Source organism: Acanthaster planci, linkage group LG01, assembly GCF_054643075.1.
Source record: "Acanthaster planci isolate LZ-2023a linkage group LG01, COTS_SCS, whole genome shotgun sequence".
Lineage (NCBI taxonomy): Eukaryota > Metazoa > Echinodermata > Asteroidea > Valvatida > Acanthasteridae > Acanthaster > Acanthaster planci.
Window position 1 is genome coordinate 8637674 of NC_141777.1, and position 16467 is coordinate 8654140.

General features: G+C 41.3%; 1 protein-coding gene across 3 annotated transcripts; it reads left to right on the forward strand.

Annotated features, from left to right (window-relative positions):
* The first annotated feature begins 1609 nt into the window (after positions 1-1609).
* Positions 1610-16467, forward strand: LOC110979252 (cholesterol 24-hydroxylase-like). Of its 3 annotated transcripts, XM_087137974.1 has the most exons (15): positions 1672-1687; positions 1810-2010; positions 3442-3590; positions 4217-4294; positions 5128-5209; positions 6003-6166; positions 6628-6766; positions 7361-7477; positions 9370-9601; positions 11224-11296; positions 11595-11679; positions 12296-12406; positions 12918-13006; positions 14009-14075; positions 14543-16467. In XM_087137974.1, the coding sequence occupies exons 3-15, from the start codon at positions 3451-3453 to the stop codon at positions 14711-14713; spliced, it is 1548 nt and encodes a 515-aa protein (XP_086994100.1). In that variant the 5' UTR covers positions 1672-1687; positions 1810-2010; positions 3442-3450; the 3' UTR covers positions 14714-16467. The 3 variants fall into 3 exon arrangements, with proteins under 3 accessions (XP_086994108.1, XP_086994096.1, XP_086994100.1); XM_087137982.1 differs by having other exon boundaries at positions 1610-2761; positions 3444-3590; XM_087137970.1 differs by having other exon boundaries at positions 1610-2010.

Genomic DNA, 16467 nt, shown 5'->3' on the forward strand with positions numbered 1-16467 from the left:
TACCGCTGGCTAGGCCATATGTGGGTTTGTTCATCCAATTTCCACCCCACAATTCCTTGCGAGCCTGAAATCTGGCCACAGACATTATAAAAGCATAGACCGCCAGTCTTGCGCGTATAACCGTGATTTTGAAAAGTATGGGCAAACAATGGACGAAACGGTGGATGGAAGCGTGTTCATTGCGCATTGCGCACAACGCACTTACATTGCCTGTATTTGTTTACAACTGTGCTTCCAAATACGTTCACCTTTTTTGCTCTTTGGTGCTCTATTACCTCTTCTTGTCAAATGTTGCAATCGCATTGTTTTGAATCTCTATGAGCGAGATTAAGTAAACAGAGGATTTTCTTTTACAGTCGATGATGGCTTCATAGAATTTTATGGTATGGCTGGAATTCTTCAACTGTGCGTAAATTCCCTATCCGCTCCGAGCAGGTACAAAAGAGGGCGTGTTTTGAAGTGAAATTGACAGTCCTTTGGTACGCGTTCACCGCATAGACGTGCAAGTTTATGCGTGTTTGACGCGGAACACGCTGAGTACGCGCGCACCGTGACAAATTTAGGAATGTAGCCTATGGTCTCCGCGCGCACGTCGAACACGTGCAAGAACCCAGTTGGAAAAAGTTAGTACCATCTCTCTTTCTTTCGCCGGTGAGGGTGCACTTCAGCTCCGGGCGGATACCGTGGGGTGAATTCAGTGCCGGAAGGCACTGTTCGAGAACCACCAAAAATGACTTCGTCACTCTGCACACTTTGGCGACTTACCGGTCAAACAATAAAGCAAGCGCACTATTTATAAAATGTCCTACAACGATGTCATTTGGTGGTTCTGGAACAGTGCCTTCCGAATTTGCCAATAATTAATAGTCGGGCGCCGTGCAGATCACGGAAAACCCCCTGTACATGTAGTTTTGAATATGAACTGGCGTTCTATGCGCTGTGGATCGGGCTGCTGCACGCGCATAATATGTAACCAGATCGGGGACCAAACCACAATCTAGCGACGTCCCTACTTCTCTGCTTATGTCGCTTGTTCAAGCAGCAAGACCATAAGACGTCTTTTTTTTAATCAGGTCACATGATAATGATGTAATTTTCCCGCTCGATTTTGGGAAAATAACAAGATTTGAAATGCCGGCAGCCACCATGGCCGCCGCCGTTACCGTTACCGTTGGAGTCTATGACAAAATTGTTTCCGATCGCTATGTTGGAAAATCGCCACGGTAAACATAAAATTTACCACGGTGAATCGATGGAGATTTTTAATGGAAACATTTTCATGCATAAATTAAACTTTGGCAAAGCTTTATTTTTTTCGCGTAAACGTTTTCATCGGCAGAATTAGACTCGCGCGTGCCCGGGGCCACCAAATTCTACACATCTCGTGCAAGATTCGACCGAAAAATCCCCTTGATCCGCTTTTATATATAACAAGTGAAGGGAAAGTTTCATTTAGTTCTTGGGTAGCATGTTTCCTGCAAAATCCGATCAATTAGAGCAATTTGTATTGACATTTTTGGCCGATAATGAGATAGATGTCATCTGCGAACCATGATCTAAAAATAGTTCAAAAATTACGTCATCGCTGCACAAACGAGTGGCGTTTGTGTACATGGCCGTTTTCCAATACTCAACTGCGGCTGCGTCTCAGGCTTCAACTGTTTTTTTACTACCTGACTTTGAAGCTGTAAGCGCACTAATTAGTCTAATAGTGCCACAAAACATCAAATAAGATGCAAAAGAACAAAAATTTACAGTAATCCAATTAGATTTAAACGCTTCAGGCCCACAATCGGGGATTGGTTTCAGGGACATAGCCCGAGACAGAGTTGAGTATTGGAAAAGCGTCGTCACTAGTTTGTGGCGGTTTGACGGTGATTTGGTCCCCGCGGTCCGCGCGACCTGATACTTGACAACGCCGCGCCAGGCCTGACAGGATCGTATATCGACGAGTCGTCCACGAGCCCCCTGAGCACAGTACTTCATTCATAGCTCGGAGAGTGAACATTAAGTTAAGTCCTGACTCGTAAGAAGCAATTGTAACTGACCTCACGTCCGTGCATGTAAACTAATAATATGCTAAATGTACTGAACGAAGCGTTTCCCACAATTTGCATGAAAAGGGCCGGGAAAGAGTTCCATATACGGACAACACTTGATGCCTCTGTGCATAACCATATGAGACTTGTGTAGGGCATGTTATCACTTTCTGACGGCTTTTATAACATTTAAAGGGAAAATCAGTGTTGTCCGTATATAGGCCTATGGACCTCTTTCCAAGGGGCATACCGACCACAAGCCAAGCTGACCTTTGCCCCCTCATGACTCTGCAGTTTGCAAACTGATTCAGTGATCATGCTTCTCTGCTGGTTTATGTAGTTTGTCCCGAGTCGAGTATGTTACCAGGGGTCCTGTATTTGACAAGCATAGCCTTTTATAACCACCCTTCCACTTTCAATTGTGAATGTCCATCATTGTACATATATGTTACATCTGTTTGTTTATTTTGGGTTTTTGAGGTGGAACAGTTGACCTTGAATGGCAAATGGTCCATACAGAATTTGTGAGAGGCCCATAACTGACAAAGGTTTAGGCTAAAATCATTGAAAAACTTAAGGGAAAAAGCCATTTTGTCCATTATTCTAAAAGTGACCACGCTTACCGATACATGTAGGTGACGTTTTTCACCATCAGTGCTCTTGACGTTGAAACCAGTGAAAGGCCCATAACTGACCCACTTTGCTGAAGTCAATGAAAAAAAGTGAGGACACAATGACAGAAAATGACCACTTCTGACCCAAATCTGCTTTGAGCCTTTGTAAGGCTTAGCACAGGCATTGACCAAATATCAAGGCTAAAGGTGGCTTTCTTAGGCCACATAAAAAAAATAATTGGTGAGCTGCCTTTGTTTTTAAGTCTTGAGGAGGGAGGGCCTTTTTTCAGTTCAACATACATCTTTGCTGGATTAGAAAAATGAAATAAACAGTAGTAGTTTCCTCAATGAAATCAGTTTTCAGACTTGAGTTGCACATCCAGGATAATAGGAGGGTTTTCTGAGAGAGGGTCACGGTGCTGTAGCTCTGTGAAGTGGACTCAATATCTGGGAATGGGTGAAATACTACAAACCTCACTATTATTTTGTGGCATATGACATGATCGCTATGACTTTGGGTCAAAATTTCATGTATTCTTACCATAGTCCATCAAAAAGAGCCTCCTGATTTATTTCATTTTCGAAATGCTTTTGTCCCTTTGGGGAGGGCTAGTTCTTCCCCCATCAACCAAAGTTTCCCGGTCACTTGATGGAATGAGAATTAAATTAATTCAAATGTATCCATGCCCTTTCTCAACATTTTCACACTAGTTTCAATCACATTTGTTAAGAATATTTTTGGGATCAGTTTTAACTTGTGCTGAAATGGTTGGGTTTATCACAAACACAGGTCTATCATGGTGTCTGCTGGTATGGTTGCCTTGGCAACCGTTTCATCACTGCTGTCATTGTCTCTGGTTGCATTCATTGTCGCGGTTGTTTTTTTCCACTACCGTCACTGGAAGTACAGTCATATCCCTGGACCAAAGAGACGGAGGTTTGTAATCATCCATGAAAATTTTATTTTTTTATTTTTTATTTTTTTTTTGCTTCTATGAAGAATGCTATTTCTGGTAGCAAGCTCACATGAATGGTACAAACGTGCTGCTTTTATGATCGTTGAAAATTGATCCTTTAGAGAATAGCCTTTGCCACTTCATTCAGTGGAACTTGAAGGTACATACATGTACTTGACTTCTCATCAAGGATGCGCTGGTATATTGTTTTGCCATTCACAGTATTGTCATTGTTGGATGTTCACTTGAAATAAAACGTAAAGAGCAAACTTGTTCATACAGTGCAACACATGCAAGATGGTATTTTCAGTGACATTAACAAAGGGGGTAATATAGTCTTGGTTACAAGACGTCGATCCCTGGCGGTGAGGACATTAACAAAGTGGGTAATAGTCTTGGTTACAAGATGCCCCTAGCAGTGCAGTGTTTCAAGTCAGTCATTGGACTGTATAGTGATTCACCAAAGTGGTGTAGATGGCACGGTGCCCTGTACACACAAGGCTATCCACCTCTGGCAGAAGCAACCCCCTTATTGGTTGAAAAGAGCTACAGTGTATGTTTAATAGGCGTGAGTCTTCAAAGTTTTTTTATTTTGTTTCTCCTACAGTTTTTTTCTGGGGAATATTCCAGACATAAGGGATTATGTAGCCAGAGGCCGATTAATGGAGGATGCTGTCAAAGATTGGTCAGTAAACTGTTTACATTGATTCATGTTGCTTTGTTGTGGCGTTCAGTCCCTGGCACACTCAAGCATGGATTCAGAGCCACATGTTAGGAGGGGGAGTACACAATGTTTCCAGGGAGGGGGAAGGACCAAATATTTGGGGAATTTCTTATCATAACCTTTTTATTTTCCTTTTGAGCGGTGACAATTTGGGGCTTCTTATGTTATTTGGAAGAAAGCTTTTCTCATTCTAAATTCAAGAAAGGGGGAATGTTTGCCCCTTTGGTTATGTAAAGGGTCAAAGAAATGTGGGTTTTTGTTTCAATGAGATCCTTAAAAATGCACCTTTGTGCCTGATTAAACATATGTTCAATTTTTGTTTTGCAATGTTGGCTTCTGTAAAGGGGAATTCAGAACCCAATTTTTTTTTGGGGGGGAGGGGGCAAACATTTCTTAAGGGGCTACACATTTTAGAATTCTTCATATGACCTTGTACCGGTGTACCATTATTTTAGGGATGAGGGTAGATTTAGGGTCATTTTACTTGTTTTTGGAAATAAGTGAGAAAATGTCCCAAAATCATCTTTTCACACATTGTTTCTTTATAAATGCTAAGAAAGAAATTGCCAAATTTTGGGGTTGCTCTAGTTTGGCCTTGGTTATTGTGTATTCCCAAAGTTGCGATCCTTGTGCATGTTGTAAGGCCATGCCTAAAACTTCTGGCTATGGCTGGCAATAACATGCCTGTCTTTGGAAAGCCGCAAGCCAGTGGCTATGGCCTTGTCGCATAGACAGATGAGACTTTTGGATATGGCTCGACTGACGTTCATGCCTTTTTCTATCTTTAAATGCAGGGCTGATGAGTTTGGGCCAGTTTGCGTTGTTTGGTTATTACATGTAAGCATGGTGTATTTCCATGACGTCCGTGTCATTAAGGTATGTCAATAAAATGTGCATAAATATGTGTGACTAGCAGATCCCGAACAACGAGTCTTAAGGTTGTTTTTACCAGTAATGCAGTTTTGGTTTCCGTTAGAAACAGAAAGAGCTGATCTCCTTTTAGTGATGTATTACTCAGTATGGCATCCAAATGAAAAAAAAAATGTGGGCATTGTGTGGGTGAAAAGATTTTGACTTACTGTTTGCAAGTTCGTTTGAGGCATTGAACTCCAAAGCGGCTCTTACAATGTGTGACTCATTTTGTGAGGTTGGGTAACATATGCACCACTTGGTCTCAGTTTGCCAAGCAAATTTCACTTAATGTTAGTGTATTGTAGCGCCGGCAGGTTCGGCCGGTGGGGGCACCAGCTCGGACCCGCATGGAGCTAGCTGGCTGCCCCCACTGGTATGTGAACGGCCCGCGGTTTTCCCGCCTCGCAACTGTACAGTCCCCGCCTAGACACCTCGTGTCTAGAGCTTGTGTACGAAAAACAGGTTTGTTGACGTCGGGAAAATAAACAGAGGTTTCTTGCCCGGAACAGCGATTTGTGGTTGACTGTGTGCTTCTGTGACAGCGTCAGAGCCCAATAAGTAGGACACGCTACAGTATTCCCCCCCTCCAAAAAAAACAGAACTAGTTCTGTATACCAATGTTAACTAAGTGTTAACTGCTTCAAAACTAATAAAAAGGTGATGTGAGTGGGATTTTCCATCATTGTGTAGGAAATGATTATACCTTTTTTTCCCAAGCTGAGGAGATTTCAGGGCAGTGTTCCGTATCCCCATTCAGGAAATCCTCGTGCTGGAGAATCTCAAGTATCGTAAAGGATGGAATTATGATGGCATTGCGTCCATCTTTGGCGCACGGTTTCTGGGCCGAGGTCTGGTGACAGAGACAAATCATGAATTGTGGCTCAAGAGACGGGAAATTTTCAACCCAGCTTTTAGCCGAAAGTAAGCACTCTGAATCATTCCAACTGTTTGTTAGTGTGGAAGGGGGGGGAGGGACAATGCCGCCAGGTTGGGTGCAAGGTGGGGACCAGAGGTAGTGCCAGGCTGGGACTTGGTTAAAGGGCAAGATGAATTGAAATGCATTAGGATAATGTTTGTTTTTTGACTCCATTACCTAAACTTACCTAAAACAAGATGGATGGACCAACAAGGCAAACGGAAAAGATAGACTCACGTAAGATGTTGGTGCCCATTGCATTAGATTTTATAAAGAGTGTTGTATAAGGGATATAAAGGGTAAAAAAGGGGAATCCAAGATAAATTTATTTGTTTCTTGAATGTGTCATTATTTTGGTAAATGGCAACCATCATCTGTTTCTTTGTGATATCCTTTGTGGTATGTTTTGCATGACAGTTTCGTTACCCAAATGTGTCATCCTGGTTTTTGGTTCATTTTTTTAAAGCTACTTGAAGACGTGCATCAGTCAATTCAATTCTAGTTCTGATTTATTGGTGGGTTACCTCAAGTCCAAAGCTGATGGCAAGACAGGTGTTCGACTCATTGAGGCACTGAACAAGGCCACTATAGATATCATTGCCAAGGTCAGTAAGAGACACTTTGGTGTTTGAACACAAAGGCATGCTGAAAAATAGAGCACATGCTGGGTCAGTAGCTCACACGTGGTTGGCCCTTCCAGCGTGGCCGTGTACTAGCACCCTGACTCCCATGCTCGGAACATGTTTGAAGTGGCATGACATCAGGTGTTTTGTACAGCCTCGGTACAGCCATATTTTCCGAGGCAAAGGCCAAGGGAAGTCCACCTTGAGCAGAAGCACCCCGGCCCTGATCACTTGAAAAGAGCCATATTGGTGGGTAGTGTTCACTTGGTCGCTGGTAGAAACGCGACTGTAATGCATGCATTCTTCAGTTCTTAGTCATTTGTGAACTGGCAAAATTCACTTCCCACCAAGGAAGCCACTTTTGCTAGGAAAATGCCCCCTCTAGGTCCACCTCGGGGCAGATAGGATCTTTTGGGCGCTCAGAGCCCCTCAGGGGAGATAGACATGCACTAGTGACCTCATTGCCATTCTTTATGTGTAGATATTAGTTTGTTGGACAGAAAATCAGCTTTCTTGGGATGGTGTAAATGTCAGTATTTGAGACCATTTTAGCAGAATTTCTGTGTATCATTGCAGGTTGCATTTGGATCAGACTTCCACCAATTTGATGCAGAGAAGATCACCTCATTCAACAAGGAATTTGACTTGGCCCTCAACGCGCTGACTCAGCAGTTTGAGAATCCCTGGACCTGGGTAAAGGGCAGTGCTGTAGTCAAGTCAGCAGTGTCAAGTTCGAGTCCCAAGTCTGAAGCCTCGAGTCAGAGTCCAAGTCTCGAGTTACGAACCTCGAGTCTGAGTCCAAGTCACAAGTCAGAAACCTTGAGTCTGAGTCACAAGTCACAAATCTTGAATCAAGTTATTCGGACAGTTATTCTAAGTGAATCAAACCATGGAGGAACTTCCATAATCAAAGTTGTATATGCACGTCCGTACTCACGTGTAAATAACAAATGTGCTTTCACCCAGCGCATAGTCTGATTACCGTCGCACAGTTTGTAAATACGGAATATGACATGTCTGGTGGACTCATCAGTGGATACTTAGCCGTAGGCTACATAAATGGGCGAAGTGGAAAATGTGCAACACTACAACGCTCCACGCATGCAAACCAGTGATAGCACGGGTGCATACAAATTAATTTTTAACGGCGTATACAGTAAATATGTTTAATGAAAATACTTAACTCGAATCACAAGCCACCAAGCTCAAGTCCAAGTCATCATGATTGAGTCAGAGTCATTATCCAATGTGACTCGTGTTGAGTCTGAGTCATGAAAAATGTGACTCGATTGTCTGAGTCCGGGACTCTAGTCATACAACACTGGTAAAGGGGCACCTTGTTGCTTATATTTCCAGAAATTGCTTTCAGTATTAAGTCCTCTGCTTATTTAAACTGGTGCAGGAAATTGATGAAATTACCACAGGTCTGTTGTGGCCCTCGATCTGGTGGGTACTTTGTTGCTCTGTTGTAAATATAATTCATTCCATCCATCTATCTCTACATTAGAAAATTACCTTTGGAGAAATCAGTTGTGCTGAAAATATTGTAAAACAATTCATTAAACCGAGAAAAGTACTTCCCACGTTGTTTTTTCCAATCTTCTTCAAGCAATACTTTCATGTATACTGGACCCACTCCCTTATAGATTGCAGAAATATGCAACATCAGACTACCGGTAATTAGGTTCTTGTACAATGGGGTCACACCACACAAAATCCTTGAATGTGGTCAAGATGGATTAGGCAGTAATCACTTCAGGTGAATTGCAATAATATGGCCAAGAGGGACTGGTATGTGGTTTTTCATGAGTTTTGAGAATGAAAATCTGCATGATACTGCCAGAGTTGTAATAGGTCTCTATGTTTTGTGAGTTGAGTCAAGTCAAACCCTTGTAACATAGTGATTCAAGTTTCATCATTAGGCACAAAGTTGAGTTGAGCCAAGTTTTAGCTCAAGTCAATTCAAGTCTGCAATATTTGAATACAATCTGATAAATAAAAACAAGAGAAAGTCTATTTTTTTGCATTTTAAATTTACTTCTTGGTTCCTACACATGGTCACACCACATCTTACCCTTGTTGATAAAAACACGACGTGAACATTATAAACCCGCACAATGAGTCATTACAAATAATTTTTCGCAAAGAAGTTTGCTTTTATTATTGGGACTCGAGTCTTGGTCTACAGATGAAGGGCTCAAGTTGAGTCAAATCATTTACTCACAGTGACTCGAGTTGAGTTTACCTGTCTCAACTTGAGTTGAGTCACTAAAACTTGGGACTCGAGTTGAGTCTTCACAATTCTGGATACTGCAGATGTTTGGTTATTTTTACACATGTAAAGTATGATTGATTAACCAAACTGTAGCTGAAGGTGTGGATGGTTTGGTTTATATGTTGACTGTAAACTAGGATGAAATATTGCCCAATTTTTACCGTGCGCGACTTCCATTGTCTCAAGTAAGGTGTAACCTTTTTCTGACATTTGGGTGCTTCATTGCAATAAAATTTAAAACAGATGTAACTGGCCAAAGACCTTTGGACATTTGTAAATGTTGTTGCCAATATTGGTGTTTTGTGACTAGTGCAACCCCTCAAGATCAGCGCGGGACTATCGCACCACAGTCCGCCAGGCCATCCAGAAGTTAAGAGAGACCGGAAGGATGATCATCCAGAAGCAGATGAAAGCCTTAGGGAGAGGGGAAGAGCTCAGTAACAACATCCTGTCCTTCATCCTTCAAGCCTGCCAGCATTCGGCGACAGGAGGATTGGACATGGAAGAAATGGTGGATGAGTTCACTACCTTCTTCCTGGCTGGTAAGTTGCAGTGATGGTATGGTCTCCTTACTTGTCTACTGTCCCTGTAATATTGATATGGACTACAAGTGGCATATCATTTTTTTTTAAGATTTCAACAAACTCAACTGGCAGAATTGATTACTTTTGGTATTTCAAGATTGCCCTGTCTTCCTATCTACCAGAGGTCATTAGTGACAACCATTTAACTTTCTTGCTGAGGAGCCATAGCTTAAACAGTTCTTAGCTCCACGGTGATATACAGAATCCACCAGACAAACTAATCCTACTAATAATAATAATCTTATATAATGCCAAATCCATTAAAAAATGTTTAGGGTGTTTTCCAGAAACTATTAACAAAATAATCCAATCAAAGTAAAATTGCTTAAAAACATTTTGTTACAGAGAATTACATTAAAACCGAAGCCAAAGCCAAGGTACCGTAATTAAAACTTTGGACATATCATTCAATGGCATATAAAAAGACTAACTCTAAGAACCAGCATTTAGAAATCATAAGGACTAAACAAAATTAAACATAAGTTTGAACAACAGTTGAACAACCAACACCAACCCAACCCCAAACCACAGACCAAAATCATAAAAATAAAACAACCACATTGCATTAAAAACCTTGAGATAATCCTAATAAAACTAATGCAACTAATCTTACCTAGGCAGAATCAGCAGTCAGTTCCACAAGTCATTGCGAGTCGGTGTTAGCCATCTGAGTTCTTTATATGAATCACACTGAAGATATTTTGCTGCTTGAGCCTAGACAACTACGAGATCAGTGGTGCTTTCCTGTTCGGCCAGTTGTGTATGAAATGTGGTAAAAATTAAAAGGCCTTTCTCAAATGAAGCCACTTCCTGCAGATTAGGCCAAAAATAAGTCTCCGGTTTCTGGTCAGCGCGTGTCGCTGTAGACCTGTGCAAAATAGAAAAGTTTTTGCTTTGGTATAAAACAATGTCCAAAAGCTGCCCAGCTTGCTTAATGGACTGGAATCCTGCTACTGTGTAATTTTAACGTGTTTTTTGATGGGGTATGGTTGAGTAATATGTACAGTAAAGGAGTCACTGTAGTTCCCCATGTTTAGTCGGAGACTGTTTTTCACATGACGTCATTTCTGTATTATACATTTACATCTGGGAACCTGACAAATGAGGTGGTCTTATGTCCTATGTACATGTACAAGCTGAAAATGAGTTTAAACAGTAAAAGTGCGGTGGACAGTCTATTTTAGTGTTGGCAGCAGCCGGAGTTACATGCACATGCAGTTGCGATGGACGTAGTGCATTATCATGCATCATTTCCAGAAAAAGGTGAGGGTAAAAAAAAACCAAAGCCACTTTGGCACACCACTTTTGGAGCCAGCCCCTGACCAGAAACCAAAGACTTTTGGGGGGGGGCCTTACCACGTACATCAGCATTTTTTAGTTTTAACTTTTTGACGTGCACATCAGCTGTGTCATATTTTGAAGATATTTGGACCAACACGCGGGCGAGTAGAGAACATTTGCACACTGCACACGGACGCACCTGTTTGCATTGCAAACGCAGTTTGAATATTCCTTCAAAGATGGCGTCCAGTAAAATCTATATGCTGTAAATCTTCCCTCTTCCTCATACCCCACGACAGGCAACGAGACAACTGCTAATCTTTTGTCATCCACCATGTTACAACTGTGCCAGCATCCTGAGGTCATGTACAGGTAATAATATGTCTATTAGATTTCATTGAGGTATTGTAATCGGCACAGGTGCGGAAAGGGCATTGTGTTTGCGAATGTCCTTCTTTCCAAGTTCCATAGAATGATGATTACATAAATTTTTCCACTCTATGGGACTTTGATTAGCTCTAAATCTTGAATCAGACTTGATCCAAACAAACAACTCGCACTAACTTCTGGAGACCAGCTGCAAGATAAAACATTCTGTTGATCAGTGAAAGTGAACCTCCCTGATATTTTGTGCTACCTCCAATCTTTCTTTCCCAATCTTTCTTGATAGGCTGAAGACAGAAGTAGATGCCGTAGTTTCCGACAAGGAATACATCCCATATGAGGATCTGTCCAAGTTGGAATACACAGTAGCTGTAAGTACTAGGTTGTCTCTACGTACATGTATATAGTCTATATATAGTACATTTAAAGAAATTTTTCCCTTCTGGAATCCAGAAGTGTAACTAGACAGAATTGACGGTTTTGTGGTTAAACTCCACATCATGGCCAGGGAAACGGTTTTTCTGGTCTTGTTTTAAACTACTGGAAAACTGTCGGCTTTTGTTCAATAATTTGATTTTACCAAATGTCTATGAAGGACAACGTTTAAATTTAAGTGGAGTGAAAATCATTTTGGTTAATACAACAATCTCTTAACTTTTCTTTAGCTGTGCTAGACCTACTGTATTAAAACTCTTTTGAATTTGGTCGAGCGAATAAGTGCAGTCGTTTTAAAGCCAGTGTTTTTTGTATGATAGATCACCGTTGAATGGTTGCTTTAGTGAAACTGTGAGAAATAATCAAGATGTCTCAAAATCATCAGCTCTCAGTGAGGCGCCATTTTCATTGTCATGATTGTGAAAAGTCAGTAGTTTTATGATTTTCAGGTTTCTGACTTACATATAAAGCTTGACACATCACTTTCCCCTATGTTTCTCCTCATACCAATGTTCTGTTTCCCCCCTCACCCAACCTACCGGTATTTCCCAGGTTCTGAAAGAAACTCTGAGGTTGTGTCCCCCAGCCACCGGGACCTCCAGGATTTCCACTGAAGACGCGGTGATTGACGGGGTGAAGATACCTGCCGGGTCATTAGTGGCTGTAAGGCATTGCGTTCATTGTCGTTCTGTGCAATGATGGAGATTGGCCAGATGAGATGAGGGATGAGCAAAATCCTGAAAATGTCAAGGGCTGGGTTTCACATGCCACTAGGGGCGTTATTCATGATGATGATGAACATTCAGTGTATACTAAATACTCTAATAACTTCTAATAACGCCATAACTTCGGAGTAAAACAATTTCGGTTTTTGTACAGTTAATGCTCCATTTCCATTTCAGTTGTTGGAAAGTTGAAAATGACCTCGAAAGCCGCATTCCTCACGTTTCACCTCCAAAATGTTAGGGGGATGATCATATGGTCCATGATCCCCCTGGTCAAAATGTGGGAGGATAGATCCTCCTCACTCACCTCCCCCCCCCCGTGGTACAACCCTGATTCTGTGTACGGATGTAAATATGAGCAAGCTAGGAATATTATTGAAGTTGGACTGGAATCTCTGACCTTTGGGATGCTGTTATTTGGTAGTTGTGGGTTTTCTGTTACGCTGCAGGTGTCCTTTTACTCCATAAGCCGAAACGAGCAGAACTGGACCAATGCCCTGGAGTTTTCCCCCGACCGTTTCCTTGCTGGAAATGAAAGGTAACAGTCTCAAAAAGATTGTCCGTCCAAACTGAAGTTTGAATTCCAAGCCAGGTTCACTGGATCATGCTACATGACCTAAAAAAGGTGTAACATAGAAGGCATTCATAAATATACCTGCGGCATTTCGTCCACTCTTACTGGGCAGAAGCTTATTACTTGGGTGGTTTGTAACAGATGACGACTAAACTATCAACTGGTTTTTCAATGCTTTCCCTGCTTCATATGAAATTTTGTACTTGGGATTTGAAGCTTTGCATGGTGGAAGAGACATGAGAAATGGGTTTACGGATACACCATGGAATCATTCTCTTTTGGGCAAGGTGTGGTTCTTAAAAGAACGGGTGAGTGTTAACTCACCGGTTCTGTGAGTTAACACTCACTGGTTCTTTTAAGAACCACACCTCACCCAAAAGAGATTGATTCCCTGGTGTACCCGCAAACCTGTTTCTCAAATTTTGTACTCTTATTTTATGGACTGTAATCCTCATATATGACAATCACTGACCTTTAATAAGTCGGGCATGAGCAATACAACCAATAAATCTGTTGTGTATAGCCAAAATTTGACACTGCACTGGTAACGTTGCATTCTGGGCTTTATCGCATATTACAACCCATACCAGCTTCCATATGAAGTGTGCAAGAGGTTATGCCTAGAATGATGTTTCAGAAAATAAAATTTGTTTGAAAAAATATAGATTTTGAGTTTAATCAGACTTTAACACAAAAAGGTTTAGAATAAAAGCATGACAGAGTGGTTTAACCACCACTGGCTTGGAGCCAACAATGGACTTTGCCATTGACTCAGTCCATAAAACATGTTAATACCCCAAGCACCAATCTGCTTTCATACTTACTAGTTCACCACCTCCAGTTTGAATAGAGGCGCTTAATAACAGTGTGCATTTTCATTATGGATGTGTACAAATGGACATGGGTTAATCCTTCAGTTTCTTGACTGAAACCAACATGGCTTTTTTTTCCCCAACTCCCTCGTAGTTCCTCAGGTGCCTTGATGCCATTTTCCATTGGCCCCAGAAATTGCATCGGCCAGCAGTTTGCAATGGTGAGTTTTTTCCATTTTGCTTTTGAAAAAACAGAAAAATAACATTCAAATTCGAAAGTGAAGCTTTAAAAGAACAGACACATTGCACCTCCTTTCAAACTAGTTTTTGAGTATAGAGGGGATTCTGTGCATGGCTTTATGCCCTCATCATAGACCCTAAAACTCTAAAAGGTCATTTTTTGTCTCTTTGGTGGGTGAGTGAATTCTGCCCCCAAGGTAAAGATCTCTGTGTTGTGCACATTGTTTGTGTAACCCCCCAGCGTCCGTCAAGGGGTGAAATTTGTCCAAAAGAGTTGCTCCAGCGAAGAATTGGTGTGCTACTTGTTTGTCCAAATGATAGTATAGCATTGACAAGGCCGGCATGCCACAAAGTCACATTTTCTTCCTGCAGTGCACTTGAACATGAAAATGAAGACTGGAGTTTGTAAATCCTGAGCACACCCACATTTTCACGCCCTCTCGTACAGATTGAAGCTCGTATCCTGTTGGCCAAGCTCCTGCAGAACTTCAGTTTCAGCCTGGTTCCGGGACAGAACTTGGGGTACGTCGTAGACACCACCCTGAAACCAAAGGACGGATGCCAGGTCTTCATAACGCCAGTGGACGAGAGTGTGCATCAACCCACCGGCAGCCAGTAAGACTGAGAAGGATCAAGGCATGTCTCCACGTTGAAGGTTAAACTGACATCACACAAGACTCTTTTTTAGTGTTTACATTACGAGTTGGGTCAGTGACACATATTGCCCCACCCTTTAGTGGATGGGGGAAGCGTAAAAGACCTGACCCCTTACACGTGCCATACACGTGTTCTAAATGTTACAGCAACTATGATTTCTGTTGCGAGTATTAAAGTTTAGGTTAAGCAAACACCTTGGCAATAGGTGTCATGGAACCATTCAAACAATTTATCTATGAGCAGGCCACAATGCCCATTATAACACATCTCTTGCTGGTTCTTTATCCTGGTTGGCTGAAATACGGTCACATGTAGTTCACTCATATGAGCTCAATTGCAGAATACTCCACCACCCCGCATGATCAACCTCATAGCCAGGTACAGGTCAAAGTGTCACACTCTTCTCAAGGGATTTTCACCAAGTTGTACCCATGTAACCAGTCATTCCAGTGGTCGTTTTTTAGAGTGGCGGGGTATTCTGCAATTGCTCTCTAATATGGGCTTGTACATGAATTTGGCGTCAGTGTGATTTGACATATGCCTAGATATTGCACGCGCCTCGATCCCAGAGACTAGTGCCTTGCCAGGTACTAGTGTTGAAAATTCTTGACTGGTTATTGCACCCTCCATCTGGAGGTTGCCCTGAATTGAAACAGTTCAAATCCTGGAAGATTTCATTCCTAGTTGTATACAGCAACTCAAAATTAGACTGTGTCCATGGAAACTGAAACGAACTTTCAATCTTTGCAATTTTTGGTACTGAGTGAAAAGTTGAATTTAAACAGTTAAAACACTGAAAGAATTCTTTGCCTTGTTGAGTACAGCAACTCAAAATTAGACTTCGCCAAGGGACATCAAAATGAACCTTCAAATTTTTTCTTTGGCAATTTTCGAAGTGCTATTTTAAAGTTGAATTGAACAGTTAAAACCCTGAAATAATATTTTTCTAGTTTGAGGTGTGTTATGAAGCACCTACGGACTGGCCAAATTCGGTCACTAGTGCACACCCATGCCCCCTCAGGCCTGTGAGTGACCAGAAGAGGCCGGGTCCTATTTCCCAATCTCCTGAGGCCAAAGACCTCTGGAAATTAGACCTTCTTCCCTTAAAGACATAGACGTGCACTAGTGACCTCACTGCCAGTCCATAATGTAAAGGTTTCAGATTTATGAATGTTAATGATATTATGGATGCTATATGAATAGCTAATTTTTTTACCATAAAAGATCTGTGAAATATTTTTTCTAGCATACGAAATATACATAATTTTATACATAGTGGCTTGATTTTGGAAGGTTTCAGGTTTATGAATGTTAATGATATTATGGATGCTATATGAATAGCTAATTTTTTTACCATAAAATATCTGTGAAATATTTTTTCTAGCATATGAAATATACGTAATTTTATACATAGTGGCTTGATTTTGGAAGGTTTCATTTTTATTAATGTTGAGCAAGTCACAAGGGTGTTTATGAACTATTTCTAAGGTTGGATTTGCTTGAGGGAGATGTTAATTTTTAATTTTGGATTTTTTGCCCTGCCCAACATGAATTGTGACACTGTGTACTCAGTGTATGCCCCAAGATTACATCTGTGAAGTTCTGTGATTTGGCGAACCATTTTGAAAATTAAGTGATTCATCTTTTCATTACTTAACTATTAGGTTTATACCAGATTTCATTTCTATTGTCTATTAAAACAGACAGAACTTGAAA